General features: G+C 39.2%; 1 protein-coding gene across 2 annotated transcripts; it reads left to right on the forward strand.

Annotated features, from left to right (window-relative positions):
* Positions 1–260: 260 nt before the first annotated feature.
* Positions 261–13,526, forward strand: LOC135114488 (uncharacterized). 2 transcript variants are annotated; one of them, XM_064030389.1, is made up of 6 exons: positions 261–560; positions 5,850–6,236; positions 6,855–7,008; positions 7,659–7,794; positions 12,365–12,472; positions 12,992–13,526. In XM_064030389.1, the coding sequence occupies exons 2-6, from the start codon at positions 5,925–5,927 to the stop codon at positions 13,119–13,121; spliced, it is 840 nt and encodes a 279-aa protein (XP_063886459.1). In that variant the 5' UTR covers positions 261–560; positions 5,850–5,924; the 3' UTR covers positions 13,122–13,526. The 2 variants fall into 2 exon arrangements, with proteins under 2 accessions (XP_063886459.1, XP_063886460.1); XM_064030390.1 differs by lacking the exon at positions 261–560 and adding an exon at positions 4,389–4,601.
* The last annotated feature ends 2,081 nt before the right edge of the window (positions 13,527–15,607 follow it).

Genomic DNA, 15,607 nt, shown 5'->3' on the forward strand with positions numbered 1-15,607 from the left:
AAAAAAGTTTTCACATTCAACATTTCACTGCTAAAGTACTCACGCCTACATATGTATGAGCACGGCAAATACCCACAGTGTTATATTTAGCTTCGAGATGTAATGAAGTTGCAAAGACATCATCTAAATTAATGTAAGAACACCATTAGGGACCTGTGGCGTAAACCTCACCCCAATCCCGTGCAGTCTTCTCTATTGTGGAAGAGTGTGTCACTTCCTGAAACGACTGATCACTCGTGTTTGGCAACCCTGACCCTCCCGCCCACTCCGGCCTGCCGCCCCTAAAGCTCCTGTGTATGTCAGTTGTCCAGTCGGTGGGGGGCTCCTCAGTAACTCACACATGCCCACTCCTCACTCCGTTATTGGGGCCTTCGCGTTGCAACAGTTGTACAGATGACGCCTCAAGCACGGGGGAATACTCTACCAAGCTGAGGGAGAACTGGAATCAAGACAAAGAAAAGTGCTGCAGCCGCCGAGCCTCCTCACGACGCAACCTCTTGACCACGCGACACACTAGCCAGAGCACCGTCTTCATCACACCCTCAAACATAACACTAACAGTGAGTTACGTGATCATCAGCCAATCCAGTGGCACTTGGGGTGGGTTGTTTGGTTTTGGTTAGTTCATTGCTACTAACGTGCAGACGATAAAAAGAATTAGGTAACACTGCACATTTCATCGTGTGTGTGTGTGTGTGTGTGTGTGTGTGTGTGTGTATATATATATATATATATATATATATATATATATATATATATATATATATATATATATATATATATATATATATATATATATATATATATATATATAATACCCGTAGCAGTTATTTACCCATTTGTTTATTCGTTCATTCATTCAGTTATTTATTTATATCCAGAAAATGAGTTGAGAGGTTTTACGTAGTTCTACGCTTAGTTAATATTTACGTTAGGTTCAGTCAGGTTAGTTTTGAAAATAAACAGCATAACTGAATCTAACTAACTAAAAACCTAACCTGACCTAAACTAAACTAATCCAACCAAAGAAAACGAAATAAAATCTGAAAACGAAAAATAGGAGGTAATACATGCAGCAACTACCTCGTACAACTGCCCGTTATCCTCAACCTATCAACATTTTCTTTTTCGAGTCTTTTATCACCTTACCTTCTCCTGAATTTAACCTATGTGAGAGTTTTCCCTTCTTCCCTCCTCCCAAGTTTGCCGCTGTGCCGCTACGCCGTAACTTTTTGTGAAGCAATCCCTTGGAAGTCTACGAGGAGGCGCTGTGACTTGCCGGGGAGCGTAATAAGCTTATGAAAGGAGAGTTTAGTATACTGGGCCGGCGATTTCTTCAACATATTTTCTGAGGAAATTGTGCTAATCGTATTATGCCTCATCGTCCATTCTATAAAATGTTTTCTTTAATATTGAATTTGCTGGGTTGGTCTTAAGAAGCAAGCAATTTCATCCCCTTCAGCTCAGTCATTTCTTTAGATACAAGCAGATACGTGAGTGAATTTGTAGATTAATAGACAGAGAGATTGTTTGATTGAATAATTCATCGTTTTATATGTAGGTAGGTGGGTAGGTACCTTAAAATATAAACACATAAACACATAGATAGATAGATAGATAGATAGATAGATAGATAGACAGATTGATAGATAGATACGTAAATGGTCATACAGATAGATAGGTAGGTAGATAGATAGATAGAGATGGACAGACAGATTGATAGATAAAGATAGAGACATATATAAATAGATAGACAGACAGATAAAATATAGATAAATAAATAGATGAATAGATAGATAAACAGATAGACTGATGGGTAGATAGATACGTAGATAGGTAGATAAACAGAGAGAGAGAGAGAGAGAGAGAGAGAGAGAGAGAGAGAGAGAGAGAGAGAGAGAGAGAGAGAGAGAGAGAGATAGCCACACAGACATATTTACAGACAGATAGACAGACTTAATAATTTTGGCCTCCCCTCGTTCACTTTACTCTGAAGGCTCGATATGCAGCAATGCAGGAAGCCTTTACCAGTGCATATTTTTATTTCTTGGTTTGTTTATTCACTTATTTGCGTGCCTATTACTTATTCACTGCAGCTAATTTACTATTTTCGCAGCATTCTGAATTCTTCTTTCTGTCTGCCCTTGAGTGGTCTGTACCCGCCGCCATTTAGACTCCCCCTCCAAGACAGACACACTAGTACAAAAACATATACATTTCTCTTCATGATAAGTCCCACGAACTGATCCTAGCGTAACCTAATTTTATCATGGAGGAAATTAATATTGGAGAATTCTTATGGAGTGAAATGCTCCCAAGGGAAACTTACCTTGAGGAGCTTATGGTCTGTGTAGGGCGAGGAATTTGGGCCTTATGAAATGGAGTATCTCGTGAATATTAACTATTTCATCTAGTGGATAAGAGCGTAAAGGAAAGCTGCAAGAAACCAGTCAGCCTCAACAAAACATGCGTTTTCAAGTGGTATAAGGGATGTAACAAGGGAGTCATTAACAAAATCTTCTAGCTCAGTAATCAGGACAGGATGAAAAGTAATGAATTCAACTCAGAATTAACAAAGTTAGGTTTAAAAAAGAAGAAACCGGTTTTCAATTAATATAGTAGAAGAATGGAATGGATTCAACAATAAAGCTGATAGTGGTAAATCAGTATGGAGATTTAAAAGGTCAGAAAAAAATTATGGATGGGAATGATAAGTTGAGATAGATAGACATGTTTTATACAGCCATGTATAGGCCTGAAGGCTTCCAGCAGCTTTCCTTATTTTCTTATGTTCTAATATTCTTATCAATCTGTCATCCTTATCCATAAATTTATCTAATTTTTCAAACCATACAACTGACTCCCTACCAACAATTTGATTACTGAGTCTATTCCATTCATCTAACACTATTTGAAGCTTTGTGGTGATATGATATGGTAAGCAAAAAACCTTCCACTACCAGATAATCTTTCCCATAATCACTTAAAACATTTAAACGCTTATTTTTGTTTTCATCTTAGCCCGAGAGTAAGTAGCTCTTATAATGGCCGAGCAATAACTCGATCAGTACCACCAAAGTTGTCTATTTCTTTAAATGTTACTGAATATTATCAAGGGACGTATTCAGAAAGACTTGTGAAATTATAGCGACAATGAAAGAGAAGCATAGTATGGATGGGTGGATATGTGTGTGTGTGTGTGTGTGTGTGTGTGTGTGTGTGTGTGTGTGGCCTCGGTCAGTCATAATGAAAGCGGGAATCACCATAACTTTCAATGCGCAGTGGTCGTATAAATGCAGCACGTCCCGCTTGTCAGTCTGTTTTTTTTCCATGGTTATAGGACAATACATCGCGAGTTATATGTATGAGCTCCCAATAATTCCCTGGGTCAGTGTTCCCATCCCCTTTAAATGGCCCACAGCACACCCTCTCTCCGCCACGTCATGTCTGCCTCCTTAACCGCTCCACTGCTCCACTAATTTTTCTGTGATCACCAACATTTTTTTAGACACATATATATATACTTTAGTCTCTTGATTTTGTAGCTCAAAAAAGACGGAAATTAATCTTCTGTTTTGTTTGTTTGTTTGTTTGTTTGTTTTCTGTGTCCATGCTAATAAATTCTTATAGTGCTTGGAATGTGAATACAGTAAGACCATAACAGTAATGGACAGTGACATAAACGTATTAGATAGTAAAAAATATCTCTCTTGATTCTCCTCCTTTTACTTTGTTTTTTGGAAGGGCATTTGAAAGGATTTATTATCCTTTACTCTCTTTCCCTTGGCCGATCTCCTTCACACATAAGATATTAATAAATTAAGATTAATAATTTATAAAATATGGTTCATGGTATCTGGTACTATAGTTACCATTAGAGGATTTTATTAAGTTAAGAATGATACTTTTTTGTAATCAAGGGATTGAATATATGCCTGAGTCACAATTCACTATAATGATGGCTTTATTTACATCATTCTGTTTAACAATAAATTATTTCATGAGGTCTGGGAATCTATGTGTTAATGAAGAAGGTTAATACTGAAAACATTCTCCATCTTTTTAATATAGAGATTAATATGTGTGCCGCATGTTCTCTTACCTGTAACATCGAAAACCTCCACCAACGTTGTCCAAAAACCCACATAAAGTCACAGTACACTTCCTTTTCCTCGCTACACCAACACTACAAATATGCCCCGCAGCCTCTCAACACCTCCACTTAACACGGTGTCACCATCACTATCACTACAACCATTACCACCATCACAACACTGTCCCCTGCACTTCACGGTCTCAACACACTTGTCCCCACCACACTCAAGGCTAACGGACACTCCACCCTGCCCTACCCTCTTCCTCCTTTGTGCCAAGACAGACTCCCTCGCCCTCCTTGACTGGACCTGCGACACCAACACCTCCCCTTGTTTACACACAAAACTCGCGACACTGGACACGTGGCGCGTATACACAGGATATTTCAACACCCAGGAAGCGAGCGACGGAGGTTCCCCAAGTCCTGCAGTGCCATGACTTTGAGATCTAATATGGCTGCATAGTGTTCGAACCTGCCCAAGTTTGTGTCAGGTACTATATCACAGGTAAATTTACACTATAGGCATTCCAAACCACATGACTTCTACAAATGTAATTTTCTCAATGATAAATCGTGCCGTGTAAGATTGGGCTGGGTAGGTTATGATACGATTTGGTTGGTTACAGTAAGGTAAAGTAAGTTATGTTAGGTTGGGATGGTTTAGAATAAGTCAGGCGAGGTTCGGGTACATCAGGTTCTGTTATATAAGATGGAATAGAGTAGAGTAGAGTAGAGCATGCAAAACAGATTATTAGATTGAATTAGCTAAGATTAGGTTGGGATAGCTTAGGATAACTCAGGTGAGGTTCGGGTAAGTTAGGTTTTGTGAGGTAGGATGAGACTGAGTAGGGTATAGAGTATGCAAGGTAGATTAGGTTAGATTGGATTAGGTTAGATAAGGTTGAGGAGTCTATTATGGGAGGATTCATTAGTGGTGAAATTTTTGTGGGTGGAATTCTCCCTGGTTAGAAGTTTCCTTTAAGTGTCAAAGAATCGGACTATGGACAAAACAAAGGAAGAGAAAACTTATTTTGTCACTCCCAGAAATTTAGTCACAAGCGTAAAAACAAATAAATAAATAAATAAATAAAAAAAACCTGTTTAGTTTTCAAAATGTCCTGATACTCCCTTTCTAAAACACAAAGGCATAGGAGAGCAGAGGAAAAGTTAACAAATTGTATCACTTAAGTATACCATGAGTGTTTTATTGATGAGCTAAGGATATTGTATTTCTCGACCTGCTTCCTGCACCACCTTATACTCGTAGTTTGTATGATTCTTAGGGAATTCGATGGCATTGTATGTTTGGAGAAGCGAACCTGGTTTTTCTTCTGGGTGTGAGATTGCCTGGAAGGAGCTGAGGCAGTGTGGTGGATTAGAGAGAGAGAGAGAGAGAGAGAGAGAGAGAGAGAGAGAGAGAGAGAGAGAGAGAGAGAGAGAGAGAGAGAATCTGCGCCTCGTGTGTGTGTGTGTGTGTGTGTGTGTGTGTCATGGTGTTTAACACTGGGAAAGTCTTGAGTGGTGTCGCGACATCACTACCTCGCCGTTATGAGGCATATATTCTTGAGTGTGGCTTTCAGAAATGGCTGAAAGAGGAGGAAGAGGTGGAGGAGAACGGAGCAGGAAGAAGAAAAAAAGAACGGACGAGAAAAGATATAGCAGGGAATAGATGAAACATTAAATTACTAAATGGAACGTTTTCAAGCTTCCCTGATTTAATTAAAGTATATTATTACTGTCACTACGTATGCAGGATGTGACGTCCCGACTCGCCTTCATTAACCTTTACCGCAACACAACACGAGGACGCTGACGTGCTGCCGTGACCATGGTCGCCTGCCGGTGTCCTGTGCTGCTTGTGGCCCTCACGGTGACCACAAGCCTGCTGGAGATGGGGTCACGTGGTCTGCAGCTGTATGAAGAAGATCCCCCTTCCCTAGACTCCCTCTCTCAACAAATCTTGCACAGTGAGACGCAACCCGAGCCTCGCCCCCACGCTGGCACCTCTGCGGACCTCAGCCTTGTGATGGACGGCAGCTGCGGCGATGAGGCACCCAGCGAGGGCCTCCGCGACCGCGACCACAGGGAGGTGAACCCCGCCCACGTCCCGGATGTTGCTGGCCGCGCTATGAGGGTGCAGGTAATATGTATGAAAAGGTTCACGTTTTTTTTTTTTTTTTATGCAAGACACATAACCTCTAGTTTTGGATAATCTTTTTGGGTTTCTCTTTAAGGACGGACACCTCATTACGCCTTTTTTTTTTCTTCCTTTTTGTTGGCCTGGGCGAGTATCACTCTTACATAAAAGTGTACACAGATAAGGCTAAAGATTATGGGTTAAAGCTTCATAAACTTAGATTGAAAAAGGAGATCAGACATCTTGTGCACTTTTACATATTCTTGTTTCCTCTTTTAACGTCCTCCACTGTCACATTTGCTGGCCTCATTATGTAATACCAATGCAATGAAGTTATAGGACAAGTGGAAAATAAATGTTAAAAAATAGTGAAATCAGGGAGTAACAGTTTCAGTCTCAGTCAGCATTTCATTTCCACATCAGCACCAATATAGCAATTGAAGTATGATATGATCTCATTACCATCAGCCTTTGGTTTTAAGGCGTTACGTACTACTGTGTATGTATAAGTCATCGCTTTGTTATACGGCAACACTCACTGGCACACAATGTTTTTTTTGTTTTTTTTCGATAAGCTATACTTTGTGTTGTAGTTTATGTCTGGCTGTGTTCTCTTAACAGCGGACGGCGAGCCCTTGGGAGGCGGTGCTGCCGGGGAAACTGAAGCAGGGAGGAAAGTCGCGCAAAAAGAGAGCCGCCCTGTATTGGCCCGATGGCAGTGTGTTCATCGCAGAGTTCTTTTTCGTCATCCCCATCGAGGCGCCCATGGGAGTCAGTGAGTATCGAGGAAGGCTGGATGGTCTGTATACAATGAGTTCCACCATAATACATTTCCCGTCACGTATGTACTCGTATGTACAGTCGTATTTCACTCACAAAATTTATTCCTTAATTCTCCACATGATAGATCAGGTTACTCTGTGTTGCGTTAGGTTAATTTAGGTGTACTTTTTTTTGAGGAATGGGTGGAAATGTCGACTGAATTTTTTCGTGGAAGAATCTTCGTGGGTGGAGTTTACTGGAACAAACTTACTTAAAGCACACCTAGTCATTCAGGAATAACATGGTGTAATTCCTATCTGAGGTAAACTTCTAATTCAGTGCCATAGCATCAAATCAATAACATCACATTGCGAATCTTGTGGCAATTCCTTTCCTGGAGGTGACACGATGCATCTAACAACATTTACCTATTATAGTGTCGTTCCTTGTGTGTGTATGTGGGAGAGGAGGTGACGGTTATTCGGGTACGAACAACAATAATAACAACAGTGAAACTCAGAAGCCACGCCAGCTTGTGTGACGCGCCTCTCCTTGTGTCAACATCCCACACGCCTTGTCCCCGACCCTGCCTTTGACATTCCTCCCTCACGACGCGACAATGGAGTTGCGTCGTCACCACTTTTACAGTCACATCTCCCACAGGTATTCCATTCACCATAGACGTGCCGTACGAGTTTACGCTGCCCAACATTACGGCAGCGGACTTCTTCAAACGAGAGAATATAGGCCGAGATGAGCGACTCAACCTGTACGGCGTGGTGGAGAGGCTCTTCCAAAGGTGGGTTATTGGTTCCTTGTCTCTCTCCCAAAGGCTAGTCATTAAATACTTGCCTCGTACGAAGCTTAGTTATTAAATCCTTGCTTCAGCCAAAGGTTAGTTATCAGTTCCTTGAATCTTACAAAGTCAGATTTTTGACTCTTACTAAGGTTATTTATTAGTTCCTTATCTCTTATAAATCTTAGTTATTAGATAAAAAATACAAGAGAGTTATAAGATCATCGTCTCTTACAAACGTTAGTTGTCAGATACTTGTCTATTACAGAAGAAAGGTTAGTTATTGGTTGCTAGTCTCTTACAAAGCTTATACAAAAGTTAGCTATAAGATTCTAGCCTCTTACAAAGGTTACTTATATTTGCCCATCACAAAAGATTATTACTTACTACATCCTTGCCTATCCCAAAGACAAGTTATTATATACTTTCCTCTTGCAAATGTTAGTTATTACATACTTTTCTCTTGCCACCCACTTGCCCATTACAAACATTATTATCTATTCTACTTCCTCTTTTTTTTCAAAGGTCAGTTAACAAATACTCACCTCTTCCTGACGTTAGTTATCACATCTTTAACTCTTGCAAAGGTTATCTAAATTACATCCTTAACTATATTAAAGATTAGTTTTTTGTATTGTTTTTTTTTTTTTATCTTTAGCGCTCTTGAAAGGATAGTTAAATTGAATCCTTGCTTTTTTTTTTTTAATTAGCTATAAGATTGCTGTCTCCTCCTATTAGATGTCCATGGAGGAGAAAAAATATCAGAGCTAAATGTTAATTCCACCTGCTACTATACAACAAAATCTTGATGTAAGTACTAACAAGGTGAAAGTTCCATACTACTTTCCTAATTGATAAGAAGGGTTGTCGTATGTACCCTATTATGGACCTTAACTGGGAAACTTTTGCTTCTTTCTCCCGGCTTTTTTTCTTTTTTTTCCTTCTCACTGTTTCCTTAGATATCTTTCTTTTGCTATTCAAGATTTACGTTTTTCCGATTATGCATGACAAAGCATGTTGGTTGTAGTCATTATCAAGGCTAAGAAATACGAGAGATCAGCTTATTCTCCCCTCTTGTTAGGGGTAATGGATAGGTCGAGATATATGTATGTATGTATGTATGAGTATTCTGGTTTATACTGAATTTTTATGCACCATCTATACGCATCATATCAAGCCTGTATAAGACAAGACGATACGTACAGTAAATGCAAAATATACAGCATAAAACAGAATACTCACGTACATCTCTACCTCTACAGTGAGCTTAACAATACTTTCAGGGTATCAGTTTCAGGCGCGGTAATGTGAGAGGTCCACTGGTGACGTCACTAACGAAAGAAAACGGTCATGAACCAAACTCTGAAATACTTCTGCGCCGCACTTCAATTTTCCAAAGGCTATACTTGAAGTTAAACGGGTTTTTAAGAGTGTCTTTTTGTGTTTAGTGGCAAATAACAAGATTTTTACGTTATGAACAAGAGAAACACTTGAAAAACCAGCTAATCATCTCCGTGGCCTTTAAAAATTGTCTCGGTGAGAGAGCAAAATGTTTTTTAATATGGGCATATATCCTGTTCTTTTTGTGTGGTTCTTTAGTCAGAAAAACAACCGGAGAACAACACAGATAACTGCTAATGTCAAGACAAGGAGGCTAAAATACAACCAACGAGACACGAAAAATAATGATCTGAGTTTACTTTCATCTAGGAACAAGAGGGGCGTCGATGGGATAGTGTTATTACTATTATTACTATTATTAAAGGGAAGGATAAAAGATATTACATATGTTCTGTCTTATATCACAATACAGAGGCAGTGGATGGAGAATTCTAAGGGTGAAGGGAACAGCAGCCTCCATTATCCCATCCCCCTCCCGTCACCAGGCACCCATCATGAACGAATTATATTTTCCCTTCCTTACATATTAATAGGCTATTATCTTTTCATCCACATCATATAATATTAAGCCAACGTATACATTTAGACATATTTTGATGCGAAACATGACCACGACGTCCCGCCACCGCCACGATTTCTCCACACAATTTCGGGTTTAAACACCATAAGTACAGCTTTTTTTTTTTTTTTTCAGTAAGAGGGGACTCTGGCCTAGGGCAACAAAAAGGTTATAAAAAAGGCCCCAAAGAGTGTAGTTTCTTCAGTAATATGTGCGATCTTCAAAATTTGGCACATAAACTATAAATGCAACAATAGACGTGACTGACTGAAGAAATTATATAATGAAAGAAGGAACGAAGAAAACAAGGAATAAAAGAGGGAAAGAATCCAACGTAAAAGCATTATAGCTTTAACTTTTCCTACTGACGTCACCAGCACGACTCGATCCCCGCTTTGCCTTCTGGCAAATATAATTGGATGCTTCGTGAAAGAAATCTCCTTACGTATGGAAACATTTATTCAGATCCCGAGCCTCAAGCGCGCACGCACTGGCACACACACACACACACTACACACACACACACACACACACACACACACACACACACACACACACACACACACACACACACACACACACACATTATAGTTCTATTATATTTCCCTGACCGCAAAAATACAAAGACTAAATAAAACATAAAAAGAAAAGATTAGATTATGGTCCATATAAAGTCACACATAAACACACACACACACACACACACACACACACACACACACACACACACACACACACACACACACACACACACACTGGCCCATCCCAAACCTCCTAATACTTGCTTGTCATAACACTAAACAGCCCCAGCCAGCCTCTCCACGTGACTGGCTTGGCGTGAGGCGACCTGTTTGAAGATTTACTGGACTAGAAATAATTACCTTCGTCGAGGAAATTAAAGGATGCATCTTGTTCATTATGGCTGAATAATGAATGTAATTTATTGCACGACTGCTGAGCTGCACGCGAACACAATGGTGATGATGATACTGATGATAATGATTGTGACGATAATAATAATAAAGATAATGATAATGAAGAACAATAACAACAACAATACTTGGACGTTAAGTCTTTCAAGAGGGAGGCTTCAAGACACTTATCCTGTATTTTGACTAACGCTTTCGACTTTGTTCGGGGACCGGCGCTCAGTGGTCCCTTTTTTTTTTTTTTGATGCAATTTTTGTTGTCCTCGGGCGGTGCGCCTCCTACATGAAAAAAACAAAAAAAAGATAAGAACAAGAAGACAAAACTCACGGTCTATAAAAAAAGAAACCGTAGTAACTGACTGAAAATACACACGGAAGTAAATACACAGAAGATACAAATCATATGATAAAAGAGGAACTACAAGAAAGAGAAAAACATTCAATTAACAGCAATAAGAAGAAAAATTAATGAATATAATACTGCACGTGTGTGTGTGTGTGTGTGTGTGTGTGTGTGTGTGTGTGTGTGTGTGTGTGTGTGTGTGTGTGTGTGTGTTAACATACCTGTGTTTTGGAGACTAGGTGGTGGTGAGGTGAAGGAAGTGAAGGGTGATTCTTTCTGTCCCGCCCTTGAGTTCTATATATATATACAGAGAGAGAGAGAGAGAGATAAAGAGGAAGAAGAAATGTAGAAGAAACCGAAGAGAAGGAGGAAGAAAACCATCAGGAGGAAGAGGAAGAAGAAAAGCATGAAGAAGAAGAGAAAGAAGAAAAGGATGATGATGACGATGATGATGATGATGATGATGATGATGATGATGATGATGATGATGAGGAGGAGGAGGAGGAGGAGGAGATGGTGGTGGTGGTGGTGGTGGTGGTGGTGGAAGAAGAAAAAGAGGAAGAAAAGGAGGAAGAAGAAGAAAAGGAGGAGAAGGATGAGAAAGAAAAGGAGGAAGAAGAAAAGGAGGAAGAGGATGAAGAAATGGAGAAAAAAAGAGGAGGAGAAAGAAGAAAAAGAGGAGAAAGAGGAAAAACAGAAAGAAGAGATAAAAGGAAGAAGAGGAGAAGTAGAAAATTAGCATACTCATTAATTACATAAGGACTGTGGTTTCTTAATGACATATCGGTGCACTTATCAGTTCCGGCCAGAGTCATACAGGTAACTCTCTTGACCTACATACATTGTGCCTTCACTGAATCATATACGGCTTGTGCCTAGACTGTTTTGTTCGACACCATTCCTTCTCGTGTTCCTCTTCCTATTAAAAAAAAAAAAAATGGTTCACCTCATTTAACTTTTTTTCATTTTTCCCTTTTTTTGTGATTTTATTTCTTTTTTTATCAGTTTCTTGCTTTGTTTTTTTGTTTTTTTGTCCGCTATTTTTCGTCATTATCCTTTTTTTCCTTTATGCTCCTTGTCCAAGTTTTATTTTTTTGGGTCCGCTTTGAATGGCTACGTACGTCATTTTCCTTTTCTTTTTTTTTACCAATTCCTTTCTTTTTTTCCCCCTAACTACAATACCTACGTTATTTTCTCCATTTTCCTTTCTTTGTCCCCTAGTGCTCCTCATCCAAGCTCTATTATTTTTTTTTTTTTTCTGGCAGTCTTTGTAGATCTTTTTATTCCCACGCTACCTCACGTCACACTCGAGGTACTCCGTGGAGGTGTTGATGTCCCCAGGTTCGGGCTGGACGGGCGTGCGTGCGTGCTACGAGCGGTGTGCGAAAGAGCGAGCAGCAGTCTGGAGGGCGCTGGCATGCTGGGGGAAATCATCACCACCATTCTCACGTAAGATTCCTTGTGCCCTCCCGATGCAGCTGAGAACTTATGTTGTTTGTGTGGTTGTGGTATGTATATGTGGGGGTATCTCTCTCTCTCTCTCTCTCTCTCTCTCTCTCTCTTGGTATATCAAACGTTTCTCAGTCTTATTGCAGTTACTTTGAACAGTGCTTATGGAAGTCACTAGGATTTTCAAGTTTGTTTTCCTGACTCCAATGATAATTTGATAAGGGAAATATAATTCTCCAATTTTGAAAAAAGCCTATTTTATATGGCTTTTCTTTAGGGACTGGTACTTCAGCGGGCCTTTTTTCCTTCTCTTTGCTGCCTTATCCAGTGTCCTTACATAAAAAGAAATTAAATGGGAAAAACATTCATGCAAACCCTTCTATTTATCCCTGTAGCTTTTGAAAACAGTCCCAATTAAAATTCTGAATGTTTAAGAATATTAGCCTTAGCTTCTCGTTTTCTTACATGCAGTTAGTCATTTGATCCTCTTTACCGTCTCATGTCGTCTTCTTCCCCCAGGGCGTCTCTATCAATCGCCTCTGAGGGCATGTACGAGTATCTGGTGGCGGAGCACAACGGGAGGACACGAGGCGATTGTTGGGCGCTGTATCCTTCTTGCCCCATCTCCCTCTTCAACTGGCTCGAGTGAAAGCCGACCCACAAGTCATAGTTTCTTGGCTTTCACGTGGCCAAGAAACTATGCCTTGTGGGGAGCTCTTTCAGTTATCTCAGGGCGTAGATAAGCTTGTTATTTGTATGTATATTTATGATTTTTCTTTCTTTTAGGATCGATATTTAGAAAGGAGTTATCTTTAGCCTTAAGGATCAAGACGATTACTTACATTTATGTAACGTTCTTTTAACTTCCGTACCTCGATATTTAGAATTAAGTGTATTGATTAATGTTAGAGGAAAATGACTGGTCTGATATAACTAAGAACGACCTGTAGTGTCTTCAACCCTTAAATAATGATTAGATTAGTGCATTTCAGATTACTTTTGTAAAAAAGACTTGATACATACACCTCTATCCATCTATCCATCTATCTATCTATCTATCTATCTATCTATCTATCTATCTATCTATCTATCTATATATATATATATATATATATATATATATATATATATATATATATATATATATATATATATATATATATATATATATATATATATATATATATATATATATATATATATATATATATATATATATACGAGTATATATATATATATATATATAAAACTCAATTTATCTGCCTGTCTATTTACCTACCTATCCTATCTACCTATCTATCTATCTATATATCTATGTGTGACATTTGGGACGGCCGCGATAGAAATCTCTATTTCTGTCCTCACGTTTGATCTTTTAATGTCATCATCCTCTCATTTTTCTCACACTTCTTTCTCTCACATACCCCAGCACTCTATACTTCCATCTCACTTGAGTTAGTCATATGATCTTCCACTCCTATCCCCTCATACACTTCGCTGCCTGCCATTATTCCCACGTCACCAGACAGACTTATCACCTCAATCGTGTTGCATTTCACTCCTCCATATTTTCTTGACATACCACCCTCACACTTTCTTTTATTACTTTCATCATTCATTCTTTGCACATTATAAGTGTATACTAAGCATTAAGTAACTAATTTCAACGTATATACTAAAAAATATTTATCTTCATATAATCTTGGTTAAAAGTCAAATAAGCTTCTGCCCCCCTTCCTACAGGGTTTTGCATTTTCTTCTTTTTTTTAAATTTTTTTTAATCTTCTGATATTGTGAAAATCTATCAGTCTCAGGTTACTAAAGGTGTTAATGAGCAAATCAGAAAACTTGGAACTGAAGGAGGACGCAAAATGGAAGAAGTCTGGCAGGTTTACTTACTTCTGACCACAACTGTAATTGATTTTTTGCAAAGATGTGTCCGAATGAGTTTTTTGCAATGAACCTGTTTTACCATCCATCACCTCAACAGGTAGAGGTGTCTTTGTTTTTATTTTAAGCTTAAGTAATGATATGTCTTGTACAGCAAATAAATATATCACAAATTGACATTCTATTAGGTAGTCTAAGGTTCTCAGTAAATGAATATTACTACTCGGGAGCACGTGCCAGTATTTGAATTGTAGGTATGTCCTATTGTATATCCCGAATAAAAACGTATTTTCTAAGCAAACACAGCTTAATGAAATATCCCTCTTATTAGTTTAGTGAATGCTTCGAGTTTTACAAAAATCTAATCTAACTCAACTTAATGAAGTATCCCTCTTACCAGTGTAGTGGAATGCCTCGAGCTTCACAAAAACTCTTGCCATACATGAAAATTAGTCATCCAGTGCACCACAACAGCGGGGAATTATGGCATCCTTATAATTCTGGATATTCTTTTTGGGCAATTCTCTTTTGGGACTGGCACCTTCAGTGAGTTTTTTTTTTTTTTTTTTTTTCCCCTCCTTTGGCCAGAACCCCTCTCATATAAAAATAAACAATCCTGCAGGACAATGATAGTCTGGCTTGTAGAGTCGAGGTCATTAGTTCAGTAACCGTATATACCCACTTCAACAATTGTGTGTTATATTCTTCCTCAGTATGAAGCCATGTATCTGCTATGAATCTATCGGGTATCAAGTTTTGGAAGGAGACTGTCAGCAGATCAGACAACTTTGGAATGAGGAAAAGGGCAGAGCACAGTAGAAGTGACTGCAGAGGGTTACCAGATTTCTGACCACGACTGTACTGTACAAGGGTGATGAGTACAGTGCATAGAAGGAAAAGGAGTACAAGACCAGACGTCATAACCTGGTAATGAATGTTCGTGTGCTTAACTAGAGCAAGAAGGGACGCTGAGAGAGAGAGAGAGAGAGAGAGAGAGAGAGAGAGAGAGAGAGAGAGAGAGAGAGAGAGAGAGAGAGAGAGAGAGAGAGAGGTGCATTTTTTTATCTAGAAACTACTTTATGATACGAAAGAGGCACCATTACAACATCCGAGGACATAATCGTGGCTATGTGTATAAGACCCTGAGAGAGAGAGAGAGAGAGAGAGAGAGAGAGAGAGAGAGAGAGAGAGAGAGAGAGAGAGAGAGAGAGAGAGAGAGAGAGAGAGAGAGAGAGACGCTACTAT

Source organism: Scylla paramamosain, chromosome 27 (genome assembly GCF_035594125.1).
Source record: "Scylla paramamosain isolate STU-SP2022 chromosome 27, ASM3559412v1, whole genome shotgun sequence".
Lineage (NCBI taxonomy): Eukaryota > Metazoa > Arthropoda > Malacostraca > Decapoda > Portunidae > Scylla > Scylla paramamosain.

What these genes read in the sequence shown, in the direction of transcription:
- LOC135114488 (XM_064030389.1), top strand. Translation starts at nt 5,925, where the DNA reads ATGGTCGCCTGCCGGTGTCCTGTGCTGCTTGTGGCCCTCACGGTGACC. An exon ending in CGAGGCGCCCATGGGAGTCA is followed by an intron (nt 7,009 to 7,658) that starts GTGAGTATCGAG and finishes CATCTCCCACAG; the next exon opens with GTATTCCATTCACCATAGAC. An exon ending in ATCATCACCACCATTCTCAC is followed by an intron (nt 12,473 to 12,991) that starts GTAAGATTCCTT and finishes TTCTTCCCCCAG; the next exon opens with GGCGTCTCTATCAATCGCCT.